Raw genomic sequence first — 14,042 nt, 5'->3', positions numbered from 1 at the left:
GAACTAGAAGTGTGTGTGCTTCAGCCAAGCATTGCAGGAGATTCTTCATGGGCAAATCCTTGGTGTAATCCATTCATGTTGTTTGTCATCTCTGGATACTTGCATTAGCTTCCTTCATTTAGTGATATTTAAGCACATGCTAGTTAGTGTGGCTGTGTAACGGTTTTATTGTAGTTTTTATGGTAGTGTTATTCAGGCCAATGTGTAAATAGATTCATTATTCACACTGTGATGGCGCTGCCCTCCATTACAGTATATGCTCAGGGACATTTAAATGTATAAGCAGACATATGTCTTTTTAAAATATTTTTTGTACTGCCATATATTTGTAAATATTTATTTTTTTCACATGGTAAATTTAGCATTTTCTTCACTTGGAGCACTGGGATTGAATAAACACCTCCTTTTGCAGCCTAACCCGAGACAGACCCACGTGTGTCTTCCTCTGGACCATCACCCACCATGGCTTTGACAGATTTCCAGCAAAATGTGGCATTTTCTTCATAAACCATAAAGCCTTTGATGTGATCTGTCAACTTTTCTGTAAGAGAAGTTGCTGCAGTGTTCTGGTGCTGTCCTTTCAGCTTCTTTTACCTGTGAAGTGTCTACCTGCTGCATTTTGCACTTGCCGGTTATAAGATTCAACCTGTGTCGGAGACGTTTGGTAGTACATGTATGTTAGACATTAAAAATGCTGTGTTGGGACTGAACTCATTGTACACACATTGCTTAGATGTGACTTGTTACCATGGTTACGATGTGATGTGCCTTCTTTTACTTGGCCTGTATAACAAATATGATGAGATTTACCGCAGCATTTGAAGAAAAAATCACCATGAGCCACTTCAATTGCTTAATCTTTTAAGATTTTTCTGTTTTCTCTTTGTGTCAGTGTCATTTTGGATGTAATGAGAGAGGAGGAATCTGACCCTGAATAAATTGTGCACGTAGACATTTCTCAGCTACGATGATGGAGCACCACGGACCTGTGACGGGCAGTCATTCTGTGACGGGCAGTCATTCTGTGACGAGTAACCTGGAGAAGTCACCCAATAAGATGGGCCACTTTCGCAACAATAGCACAGGCTCTTCCCGTCACTCCCGACAGGTGAGGGGGTGCCACTATGGTATTAACCCCACTTCCTCCCCCCCAAAAATGCCCTTTTCCAGATTATAACTGAGGTTGATGCAGTACATTTATATCTCGAGTAGTGATTTTTAAACCCTTATCCTGTTGATAAAGGGCTAAAGTTAAAACTAAACCGACCCTTCTGTGAATGCTGAACTTCATAGACCTTTGGGGGGAGGGGGGCGGTGTATGAGATGCAATTAAATTATTCCTACTCTCAAAAGAGGGGAGAAACTGCCCTGGTCAGCCCCTTCAGTTTATGTTCCGTTTCCCAGATTCAAGTTCAGTCCAATTTCAGACTCAGATTAGCATCAACGTGCCAATGAAAGCTGTGGCTTGTTGACATTTTACTGGGTGAAAATGTTCCTATAGTTTCTGTAAGTCTCTCATGTGGGGTGACAGAGCCAATCAGAAGGCAGGCAATAAGCAATTTACCTTTAAACTTATCAGCATAAAGTACTTGTATATTTTTTGTATATGTGGAATGAGCAACTCGAAGACTTCCAGAAGAATTTTTACTGCCTCTTTAACAAGTCCAAAGTGCGATGCTAAAGCTATCATGCCTGACTACATAAACGGCTAATAACAGCTCATAACTGCATCCATTCCTATCCCGGGAGCTGATGTTGGACTGCCTGTGGTTTTCGTTCTGCTAACTGTGATGTTTGGTCATTGCACTGACATGATGCAGAACTCCAGGGACTGGGAGGTTGTGGCTGATATCCAGGCCGGCACAGCTGCAGCAGGCGCAGCATCATGCATGGAGAATTGTGTTCCCGGCATTTGCGAGGGATATCTGATGAAAAAGAGGAAGTATCCACTTAAGGGTTGGCACAAGGTAAGCTAGATGGACTCCTAATAGCATTCTGCCTGGGCACTTTGAAAATTTAAAAGTAAAACATCTAATCGTTTCTCCCCTACAGAGATACTTTTTGTTGGAAAAGGGGATTCTCAAATATTCCAAAACTCAACTAGACGTAAGTACCCAGAAGGATGTCCATGTGCTTTATTTTGTCTTGTTGGTTATTTGTCATCTTCTCTGCTGTTACTGAATTGAGTGGGTTGTCCTCCCCTTCAGCTCCTGAAGAAGAAGACGCACGGCACTCTGGATGTCAGCCTGGCTGTCATGTCCGTGAACAAGAAGTCCAGACGCATTGACCTGGATGCAGGAGATAACCTGTATCACCTTAAGGTAGGTAAAAGGGTGAATTTCTTGGGTTTTAAAGAAGTGTCGTGTTGATGCCCTCTACCGTTCATTGATAACATGCCGACTCATCATCTCCGTGCCGTTGTGTATCATCGGGTCATTGTCTAAACCTGTCAATGACATCTTCCTGTGTAATAAAAGATCACACTAGTTTGGGATCTGCAGTGTCTGGTTTATTCTCTGCAGGCAAAGAGTGATGAAATATTTTACATTTGGATGACCAAACTGACCGCCCATCGGATCTACAAGAAAAATGAGGCCATATCTGTCCATCAGGGGGTGCTGCAGGCTCTCACGGCGGGAAATGACAACCCTCTGCCTGCAGTGGCCTGTCTGGCCCAGAGGAACAGGGCAATGTGGGAAATGGTAAGAAATCACAATAACTGCTTCCAGAAAGATCACAGGGCCAAATTCTTTTAACAGGTGGTCACCTGAAAAGTCAATATAGCATAATCTAGCCATAGCAGATGTGGAGACAAAGAATCCAGTAGTCCTTGAGGCCTGATGTTCTTGGCTGTGATATGGTGGTCACATCACTCGCCATATCGCTGCCTGCATGCCGTATATTTGCTGTAGCAAGAAGTGGATTAAACCTCCTGCTACAGCAAAGATACGGCATCCAGGCAGCAATATGGCAAATGATGCGACCACCTGGCCAGGGCTCTGTGTCTGCCGCAGCCTCCTTAAAGCCCTCTCATTGCCTTTTCAGAATGTGCCACAGTACCAGAGCACTGGCTCAATATACCAGGCTCCTGTGCTGGGCTCCCCCTCCCTGGCCTCATCGCGGGTGAACAGCAAGGTCTCAGCCTGGCTTCAGCAGACCCAGGAGACCCATGCATGTCAACAAGGTACGTCCCTCCAACGTGGCTGGCTGGGTGATGCCAGTGCCTTCCTTTTTCACTAAAAGCCAGAAATGGGTGATGGGATGTTTTTTGTTTTGTTATTTAAATGGATGTGAGGGCTGTTTCAAACTCAGGAATGGACCAAGGAACATTGGGTAGAGCTCACATAGGTTAGCCCCTGCTGTGGCCTTTGCTTCTCCAGGAAGTTGCATGCAAAAAAAAAAAAAAGTACACAATGCAAAACCCAACCAGGGGCTTCAATGTCCACACTCTGGGGGGGTGTCATCAGAACCAAACGAGCACCCCGGTATGAAAACCACCCTGAACAAGCCTGTAATTGATCCTGCTCTGCTTTTGCCCACACATCTACCGTGTCCGTCTGTAACAGTCACTCTTTCACCCTGGCAGATCTGGCCCACTGTGAGCAGGACCTGGCAGAGCTTAATTCTCTGATCCAGAAGCTGCACTGCCTGGAGGGGGACCTTCCTATCACCAACACAGACCTGGCACAGCGTATAAACATGCAGGTACACCCTCAGCATGGTCATCAACACATTCCTGCCTGTTCCTCCCCCTTCTCTCTGCTGCTTTCTGTATGTGTCACAGGTTAAGAAATGTGGTCGTTTTGCATTACTCTCATCTTTGGGTGTTTGTGTGTGTTGGCTGGAGTCACCCAATCACTTTCAAAACCACAAGTTATACCATTTAGTTGAACTGCCCCATACTGTCTGATGGCCAGGGGGGAAAAATACACTTTTTTTTTTTCTTTCATGGACGTGATCAATGCTTGACTAAAGTTATCTTTGTGCTTCATTCAGAATCTAACTCTGGAGAAGCCGAAGAAGAAGGTTGGGAGGAGCTGGGGCCACACGCGCACGCTCTCCCACGGCATGGTCAGTCTCCTTTTACCTCTCCTGCTTGTGCCCTCTTCATCTGCCTTATTTTTTCCCATGTTTATAAGAACCCTTAATTTAGCAATCTGTTCTTTGCTTGTAGCCACACTGAATACCTTTTACCTTTATACACCAACTCTCTAACACCACTCCCTTTGTTGCCTTGTCTATGTTGTGTATTTCCTGTTTGAAATCTTGGTTCTTTTTACGTCTTAACCCCCCCCCCCCCCCCCCCGTCTCTCTCCCTCCCTCCCAGCTGTATGCGAGTCATTTGGGCACGCCAGCCGGCCTGGGTGCCTCGCTACAATCCATCCCTGACTACGTTTACAGCCAGCTTTCCACACCGGGCCTCACCTCACCAGAGGGCAAGAAGCTTCAGCAGGACATCTGTACTGTGGCCCAGAGGGGTGAGTGCACAGCTTCTGCTTACCTTGGCTCTTCATGTTTTATACTTTCATTCACCTTTTTACATCTTATAACCAATATACACTAACACTGAAATCAAGATGCAGGGGACTTTGGGTTTTGTTTTAATGGTTTTGATATCTGCTTCTGGTGCTGCCTGTATTGAGTAGAAAACGGCAGAGACGTATTTCTCTGAGCGTTTTTAAAAAATGTTTTATCCCACTACATCTTACTAACCAGAAGCGATGTAATCAAAGTTCCTGAGCCTTATCATCAAGCTTTCAATCAGATTTGTATGGATATGTTCACTGTTCTTTGTGAAATGCAGCATTCTAAAAGTTTTAAGCTGCTTAAAGTGCCAAAGCTTTTGTAGCTCACCTGGTAGAGTAGGGCAAGGTGTTTAAATTCTCTGCAAACACACAGTCATAAACATGCAAGTCACTTCGGATAAGAGCACCTGATGAATGCTGTAAAATAATGTAATTTCCAACATTCCTGTTTGACAAGGAGGTTTGTTCTCGTCTGTGGTTAACTCAGCTGTGAAAAATCTGCTTTGATGATGCCTTGCCTCTCAAATATGCATTCACCTGGCAAATACTTGTCCATTTTGTATTAGTTCAAGCAGAGTCTGTCTAGTTGCTGTGAGTAAATTGCTGTTTCTGTCCCATCAGTGTACTCCTCGCTGAAATCCATCCAGAAGGCTCTGGCCATGGAGCGAGAGCGTCTCAGACAGGCCTGGACCGGTCCGGATATCCGGCAGTCCACTTCAGACCAGCTAGCCTCACTCTGCACCACGCTCTCTGAGGTAACAGCCTGAAGAATTCCACCCCCCCCACCCCAAGTTATGACTGGAAGTCTGAATCTTGCTGTAGTCTGACTCTGAAGTAACTTATCTGAAACTCCAGTATACCACTTAGTGTTAAAGTATTCCTTAATGTGCCAAAGAACAAAAGAATAAGTAACTTGTTCTGGATATAAAGTGGAAGTGTTTGTTCTTCATAGCTGGCATGTAGCAAAAGGGCACATGACCTTTTATGTTTTTCATTTGCTCTCTAGATGCACAAGGCTTTAATTTAATGACTGTTTCCTCAAATACAAGTGGCAACTCCAGAACAGCCATTCAAATACCTGAAATAACTTGGTGTTGTGTAAGCACGACTCGACAATACAGTATGATGGTAAGGAAATTCCTGTTCTCACTCTCTGTCTGTTTGTCTGTCTGTGCATGCACGCACATACGTGCACTCCAGCTCGAGCTGCAGTCCCGTCTAACCAAGGTCCACTCCCTCTCCTTGTCTTCTGACTCTACTGACGAGTCTTTCTGCACCGTACAGCAGGACCAGGTGGGTTATGTACTTCTCTACGACACAGTGAGACTCTGGTCTCCTCCGGTCTGCTTATCCTTGTACTCACTGGTTGTGATTTCTCCCACAGCCATCCACCCCATTGCAGGGGTGGCGCACACACGGCAGGCTTTCCAGGGCCGAGTCCATGGCTGAATACTTCGATGCTAGCGAGGTGGTTGTGACCGAAAGCCTGTCAGAAAACGAGGCCTCGGATGAGTCTGGCCTCAGTGATGTCACAACGAGCAACTCCGAACCTGAGGAGGGACATGGTACTTCTTGCTTATTTTGATTATTTATTATCTGAACATCTAAAGCTACACACTAATTTTAGAGTAGCAATAACCTTCAATTTTGGAGCATTTAAAAAAAAAAAAGCAAAGCAGGGCCCTTTAAAAAAAAAAATTAAATCCACAAACTTGGTGGTTTTTGGCAACAAACAATGGATATGGTTTTTTGTTTTCTCTCCATTTCCTTAAATTGTTCCTGTGCTGTTGCATCTAACTTTGCATCCTCCCTCCTGGCCGATCTTGCAGTATGCTGTGTAACTACATGTACTGAACAGTAACTAGGTGTAGCCTTTGTCCAGAAAGGTGAGGCTTGCAGGAGACAAGCTTGCCATGGAACAAGAAGTAAAATTCATAAGGTCCAGAGGAATTAATGAAATCTCGATGGTGGGGTCAGCTAACTTTGATTTTGCTTCCTCTTCTCTCATTGTCCCGTTTCTGTCCTGTGCAGCCACTGTGAATTTAAAGTACCGAGCAAGTGTGTCCAATGCACCCGACGTGCCCTCCCGTGTGCCCAGAGACACAGGCCGGCGCACAGCAATGCCCGGACGTTGTGCTGACAATAGCCACATTGGTATCCTCTCCATCCTGTACAACAACATTGGGAAGGACCTGTCACGCGTGTCCATGCCTGTGGTGCTGAACGAGCCCCTCAACTTCCTGCAGCGTGTCAGCGAGGAGCTGGAGTACTCGGAGCTGCTAGACATTGCTAACCGCACGGACGACCCCTACCAGAGGATGGTAATAAGCTTTAGCCAAGAAGCTGCTTCAGGGGTGTTCTGGCAAGAGCTACGCTTTATGCAGGGAAGAGACTAACTGTACCGCTGGCTGAGCTGAGACTGACTGACTGCGCTCGCTCTCTTGCATTCAATACCAAAATACCTTTCAAGAGTTGTTAAGTCATAGATCTGGCTTGATCAGAGTTCTTTGTATTGTTTGTCATTTTATAACATGATGCAGATTGTGTGTGTGTGTGTCTCTCTCTCTCTACTGTGTGTGCCAGGTTTACGTGGCCGTCTTCTCAATCTCCGGCTATGCCTGGGCCTCTTGGCGTTACCGGTACAAACCCTTCAACCCAGTGCTCGGGGAGACGTACGAGAGTAGCCGGGAGGACCGTGGCTTCCGCTACGTAGCCGAGCAGGTCCTTGCTCTCCTCTGTTTTACCAAACTGATTGTAATGATCCACCTGAGGACCCTGCAGTCACAGCATATTTCTAAAACACCTCCACAAATAAAATTTTAGGAAGGAAATATTATGTTATTAACAAATTGGTTGTTCTTAAGATCTAATATTAAACCTATATAGTTTGATGAACAAGAGCCTTTCCAGCCTACTGTGGTGCTTGAAAGTTTGTGAACCCTTTAGAAATTTGTATATTTCTGCATAGATATGAAATGAGACAAATAAGACAAAAACAATATGCTCATTTATTTGTTGACAAAAATGATCCAATATTGCATATCTGTGAGTGGCAAAAGAAATGTGAAACTTTAGGATTTATAGATAACTTGGAGATAAAACTTTACTCGAATTCTGTCAGTCATTCGACTTTAAATAAAGAACAGGCATCTAGCAAGGTCTGATCTTCACAACATGTTTGTGTATCATGGCCCAAATAAAAGAGATTTCTGAGGACCTCAGCAGAGTTGGTGATGCTAATTAGGCTGAAAAAAGGTTACAAATCCATCTCTAAAGAGTTTGGACTCCACCAATCCAGTCAGACAAATTGTGTACAAATGTTGTTCAGGAGAACACTGAACAACAATGGTGTGTATGGCAGGGTTGCAAGGAGGAAGCCACTGCTCTCCAAAAAGAAAATTGCTGCCCATGTGCAGTTTGCTAAAGATCATACAGTAAAGCCAGAAGGCTATTGGAACAGTGTTTTGTGGATGGATGAGACCAAAATGGATCTTGCTGGTTTAAATGCGAAGCATGTTTAGAGACAGGTAAGCTCTGCATTCCATCTTAAAAATCTCACCCCTTCTGTGAAACAAGGTTTTGGCCTGCTTTGCTGCATCTGGACAAGATGGCTTGCCAGCGTTGGTGGGGGGTGGGGTGGGGAATAAATTATACCAACAAATTCTAATGCAAGATGTCAGGCTATCTGTTTTGTGAACTGTATCTTAAAAGAATGTGGGTCATGCTGCAAGAAAACAATTCTAAGCACACAAGTCATTCTACCAAAGAATGGTTAAAGAAGAATAAAGTTAAGGTTTTGGAATGACCCAGAAAAAGGTTTCATCCAATAGAAATATTGTAGAAGGACCTGCAACAAGCAGTTGCATGGGAGGAAACCAACCAACATGTGAGTTGAATGGAGTAATGTGCTAAAATTCCTCCTAGCTGACATGCAGGACTGATTTAACAATTACCCAAAATGTTTAGTTGTTGTTATTGCTGCACAATGGGGTCACACCACATACTGAAAGCAAAGGTTCACATAATTTTACCACTCACAGATATATAATATTGGATCATTTTCCTCAATAAATAAATGATAGTCTAATGTTTTATCTTATTTGTTTGATTTGGTTCTCTTTTTATCTATTTTTAGGACTTGACGATCTGAAGTTTTAGGTCAAATTTGTGCAGAAATATATAAACTTCTAAAGGGCTCACAAACTTTCAAGCACTACTGTTCTGCCTGTTGGCTCCCTTATGGCATGAAAAGAGAACATTTTATTGTGGTTTCTACATAGACAAATTTGTACAATAATGAAATGTTAAAAATTCTCTTTTAACCTACTGCATTTATTTTCCATTGTGTTTTTTGTTTTTGTTTTTTTCTTCTATGCAATTTCACTATTGGTAGTCTTGATTGCATTTGAGCTATAGTAAGACCTTATGTTCCACCTGACGATGCATTTTAAGCATTTATATCCAAGTTTATCTGGTCACATGTAAGCAGCTCTGAGGCTGATGTTTGAGGATTTGATGCTCTTCAAATTCTTCCATCCCTTGTACTCCCTTGATCAGGAGTTGGAGCTCCATTTTCTAGCATGTGGGCCTTTTAGTTTATAGTATGTGCACTGCATTATGGCCTGATACCTAACAGCTGCCATGATGTTACTTTATATCTGTCCTGTAAACAGAAATGTATTTTACTTCAGTGTTTTATGCATCATGAAGACGTGTATCTGCATCCCAGGAACATCCAGTCTTCACCATGACCTCAGTGTTTCCCTCGAGAACTCCTTGGTCTCACTGTTTCAAACTTGACCGTCATTCAGGTTTCTACTTTGCATCTTGTGAAGGATTCGAGTCTTTCTATCATGGGAAGCTGTTCAGTCTCATGTCAAGCCTTGAGATTGCTGCTGCAACTCCCTACTTGTTGGTCTTCCTCTATGGGCCATTGGACCGCTACAGTTGATCAGAACACGGCAACACGGCTAGTCTTCAGTCATCCAAAGCTCATACTTCTCTCCACTGATACTGCACTTATTGCAATACTATTGATTTTAATTGAACACTTGTCTGGTATTGCACATATTTTTGTTCTATACTGTATTGTGCTCATTTTATAATAACTACATCCTATGTGTAGACGACAGCACTTTTTTTCAAGTTGCCCTGGATAAGGGCATTTACTAAATGTATATATTTTATATAATAAAATTTGTTAGGTGAGTCATCATCCTCCTGTTTCTGCCTGCCATGCAGAATCTGAAAACTTCACATTTTGGCAAGGTAAGACTGCAAAATCTTTAAGGTGCAGCTGTTTTATACAAATGCCTATTAGGTTCATAAGAGACTCTGTTTGTTATTCTGTAATAGACATTCTGCTTAAGGTCCAGTTAATTGCTAATGGAGGGGCTTATGTTCATTATTTATTCTTTTTTTAACTTTTTTTTTTTTTTTTTTGAGATCAAAGATGGAAGAATAAGTTTTGGGGAAAGTCTGTGGAAATTGTGTCTACAGGAATGGTGAACGTCACCCTGCCAAGGTGAGAAATCCCAGGTGGCTTTGTTCTTGCGAGGTTCCTACAGTTACTGGTGGAGATGCCGCCATAAGAGAACAGACCTGTTTGCTGGGCTGTCTCTGGAATGACAGAAGTGTTATGAAGTGTCATTCCAAAATGTTTCTGTTGTTTGGTGATGGCCGTCTCCATGGTTTCTTCCCTTTCCTCTTCCTTCTCCTCGTCCTCTTGCCCTCATTGTAATGTTTTCTCTCCCTGATTGGTTTGCATTCCTCTGCAGGTATGGGGACCACTATGAGTGGAATAAAGCAGTGACATGCATCCACAGTGTCTTCAGTCAGCAGCGCTGGCTTGAGCACTATGGCGACGTCGTGATCCGCAACCTGAACAGTGACGAGTGCACCTGCAAGATCACCTTTGTTAAGGTGGGCCAGAGACTGCACTCTGCACCAGCAGGCAGATTGGTGTGGGTGTGGCTCACCTGCAGAGTAAATGGGGATATCTCAATTATCATACTGCCCAAAGAGCAGTTCATTATTATAAGAAGTGATGGCTTTTTTAGTGACTGAGGCTTTGTGTGTGTGTGTGTGTGTGGTCTCTCGGGTTCTCTGCAGTCCCGTTATGGTGGAGGGGAGAGCAGCAAGAATGAAGTGCAGGGTATCGTTCTCAACCAGGCAGGCAATGTTGTGCATCGCTTTGGTGGCTCGTGGCATGAGGGCATCTTCTGCGACACTCTGCCAAGTCCACAGTGCCTCTGGAAGCCAAGTGAGTTACGTTACAGTTGCTATCCCCTGAATGCCAGCATAGCTTTTAACATTGAGGCCACTTCAAATCTGAAAAAAACTCATTTTGATGACTGTAGATCATCTAATATATCTATAACTGTTCTGGTTTATAAGGTGCAAGCTTTTATTTAGAGTATATCTATAATCCATTTTGCCTGGTTTCTTTAGGCTAACAAGGGCATTTTCTAATGTGAGTGATTTGCTCTGTGCTTCAGACTTGCCTGATTTGTTTTATGTTTCTGGGGATTCTGTATTTGTGTATAATCCACAGATGAACAGCCTGAAGATCACTTTGAGTACTATGGCTTCTCACGTTATGCTAGGGAGCTGAATGAGCTGACGCCTGAACTTGAGAAGCTACTGCCTCCTACAGACACCCGCTTCCGCCCAGACCAGAGGTATGCTCACTTTAAAGTCTACAATATCTTGAAGAGCAGGCTATTGAGTATAAAATACTATTTATATACAAGAGCTAAGGGAGACTCACGCTCTCACTCTCTCTCAGACTTCTTGAAGAGGGCAAAGTAGCTGAAGCCGATAAGCGTAAGGATGAGGTGGAGGAGAAACAGAGAGAGCGAAGGAAGGAGCTGGCTAAGCGAGGAGAGGAACACGTTCCTCGCTTTTTCAGGTTCAGTGTCATGTTTCAAAAATGTATTGTCAACAGGACTTTTTGCATGGAATGTTTTCCCGCTCATCTTTAGGGCAGAGTGGAGAATCCCTCCACCAGACTTCACCGCACTCAGTCATGTTCTCATTGCTTGGCAGTGTTTCAATAAGGGTGTCTCTCTTGCATTTCATTTTGAACTGAACATGCAGTTCCCATAGCTAAAATGTGTACATGCCTGAGCTGAAATTATTCATGGCCAAGTTTCATAGTAAAGATGAAATCACTCTAAAATGTTATGGAATATTTGTGGTTTTACTGGGTCTTACATCCTCTGACATCTACTCATTGAAATTCTTGAGTATTTTTGACTCATCCACCATCCATTGTGAGCATGGGAAGATTCTGTCTCTGTCCATCAGTCTTTGTGCCTGAAACTGGAGCAGTGTTTTTCCACTCAGTCCTAAGAGACAGTTTCCATTTTGCCTCATCCAAGCTCCCAGTCCAGCTGAACTAGGTGTTCAGTGTGTTGAGTGCATACTAAAGGTGTTGAGAGCCACAATGGTACAAAAATGTGGACTGGATGTTTGGCCACATGGACTGTGTTGAGAAACACTGATTTGGAAGAGGGTTTTGACATCATGTGGTGTGCTATCCATAGTCAAATCTCCAGGCCATAGTCATCATCTGGCCTTTTCAGCAGCTGTTATTCCTCATGGGAAGCAGAAATGGTGCAATATTTTGTTTTTTTTCTCAGAAGCCATTGTGACTTTGTATCCTTGTGTATTGGAAGGTGTGAAATGCTGTAGTCCTCCTAGACTGATTGTTTGACTTCCAAAATCTGAAGGGAGTTTGAATATATTTTACAAGCTTGATCGGATGGTGTGTGACACAGCAGGGGGTTTCATCTACATCAGAAAATAACACTGCAATTCTATGTAGACAAAACTTCTAAAAATTTAACAAACATTCTCCTCTATATCAAACAGAAAAACAGTGGATGAAGCTGGAAGGGAAGTCTGGGTAAGCAATGGAACTTACTGGAAGATCAGAGAACAACCTGGATTTGCAAACACCAGCAATCTGGATTTGTGGTGACCTGAACAATGACCCTGCAGTACATTTGTTTGTTTGTTGTGGCCCTTATTGTAATAAATTAATGGTAACCTCACAGCTTCCAATAGTCTTGACCATAGTCCAGAGAATCCTAGTCGCCTTTTAATCAAAGTACTTTGTCAAACTCCTATTGGCTGAGCTAGATGGAGCGGAACTGCTGCTGACTCTGCTAGTGGAAGGGAGGTGTGTTCTGTTGTAACTTTAATGAACCACCAGTTGAAGTGGTGATGATACTATTAAGGAGTAATTGACTTATGGTATGGATCTCTGATTCATCGCTGATGCTCCTTGTAGGCCACACCCCTCTCTGTTAGCAAGCTTTAAGCCAATGGTTTCTCACCAAATTTTGTTGCTTTCAGGCACTGTGTAAAATGCATATAAATGTATATATCCTAAAATGTGTGCTGTGCTGATTAATCCAGCCCAATCTTTTAGCAATTTTACTGAATTTTTTAAATGATGTGCTTTAGTCAAAGGTTTGACAGAGACTGAGTAAAAGGAGATGGCTTTTTGGTGGGATTGTTTGGGGTATTCACAGTAAAGTTGTATAACTCATATACGGGTTATTTCTGTGTATATGTTTTCAGTGTAAAGTCTGTTTTTCTTGATGATTTAAGCACATTTTGATGTAGCCCTTTCCCTGTTCCTCAGGATGTCTGTCTTCTGTAAATATCCCAGGTTGGCTCTCTGTGGCCTGTGACTGGGGTTTCTCTTTCGTTCCCTTGTGAGATGAATGAGCTGCTGAGTTTTTAAAATTTCGTAGATGAAATGAACACATGGGTCTGTTGACGTTTCAGCCACGCATGCCAAGGAAAATATTTTGTAATTTGTGAAAAATGTAAAAACGGGCCATGTAGGATGTGCTCTCTCGCTCTTTCTTTCTCGCTAGCTCGTTCGCTCTTGTGTAAATGCCTTTGTATTCATGCAGAATTGTATAAATAAAATGGGAGAAAATTAATGCCAGTTTCGTATCTGTCTCTGTAAATCAGTTGGACCTGATGAGCAGTACCTAAGAAGGGGATGGTGTTTGTTTACATTGGGTGAAAATTATACTTTTAAGATTCTCATCTTAAGCATATTGTACCTCTACAGAGGTTCAAGTCAGTATATCGCTGATACTGAAGGAACATGTAAAGAAATACATGGCTTATAACATTAACAGCCTTTTGGATGTTTTTTACCATATGCAATTACGAAACCTTATCCATACTTAATTAAAACAGGACTATAAAGTTTCTGTTTGAATATACTGAATAATTGTAGTGCACTAGTCTATGGTTTAGTTTTTCGTGTTAAACAGAGGGTGGTGAAGCATACACAGATGAAATTGGACAAACGAACGCAAAATCCGACGCATGTGCTTTTATTGCGTTTGCATTTGTTGGGACAGGCGCGCTTGGCACCTAAGCGACGATGAGTGAACTGTGCCCTCCGTGCGCGTTTCTCCTCCACCAATCAGTGACGTCGAAGCAGCGGCGTTCATTTACTGACGTGGGAATAATTTCCGACCTACA

The 14,042-nt window shown here is 43.0% G+C and overlaps 1 protein-coding gene across 1 annotated transcript; it reads left to right on the top strand.

The window, feature by feature from the left end:
- Positions 1-916: 916 nt before the first annotated feature.
- On the top strand, positions 917-12,511 carry LOC113581139 (oxysterol-binding protein-related protein 7-like). Its single transcript, XM_035529293.1, has 21 exons — positions 917-1,108; positions 1,821-1,967; positions 2,053-2,106; positions 2,208-2,321; positions 2,523-2,702; positions 3,046-3,184; positions 3,587-3,705; positions 3,997-4,071; positions 4,328-4,478; positions 5,148-5,281; positions 5,727-5,819; positions 5,911-6,091; positions 6,558-6,847; positions 7,110-7,247; positions 9,731-9,794; positions 9,972-10,050; positions 10,304-10,448; positions 10,638-10,788; positions 11,080-11,206; positions 11,314-11,436; positions 12,402-12,511. The coding sequence occupies exons 1-21, from the start codon at positions 968-970 to the stop codon at positions 12,508-12,510; spliced, it is 2,754 nt and encodes a 917-aa protein (XP_035385186.1). The 5' UTR covers positions 917-967; the 3' UTR covers position 12,511.
- Positions 12,512-14,042: the final 1,531 nt, after the last annotated feature.

This window comes from Electrophorus electricus, chromosome 8 (assembly GCF_013358815.1).
Source record: "Electrophorus electricus isolate fEleEle1 chromosome 8, fEleEle1.pri, whole genome shotgun sequence".
NCBI classification, from domain to species: Eukaryota; Metazoa; Chordata; class Actinopteri; order Gymnotiformes; family Gymnotidae; genus Electrophorus; species Electrophorus electricus.
Note: the sequence above shows the minus strand (reverse complement) of the source record. Positions and strands in the feature narration are given on the sequence as shown.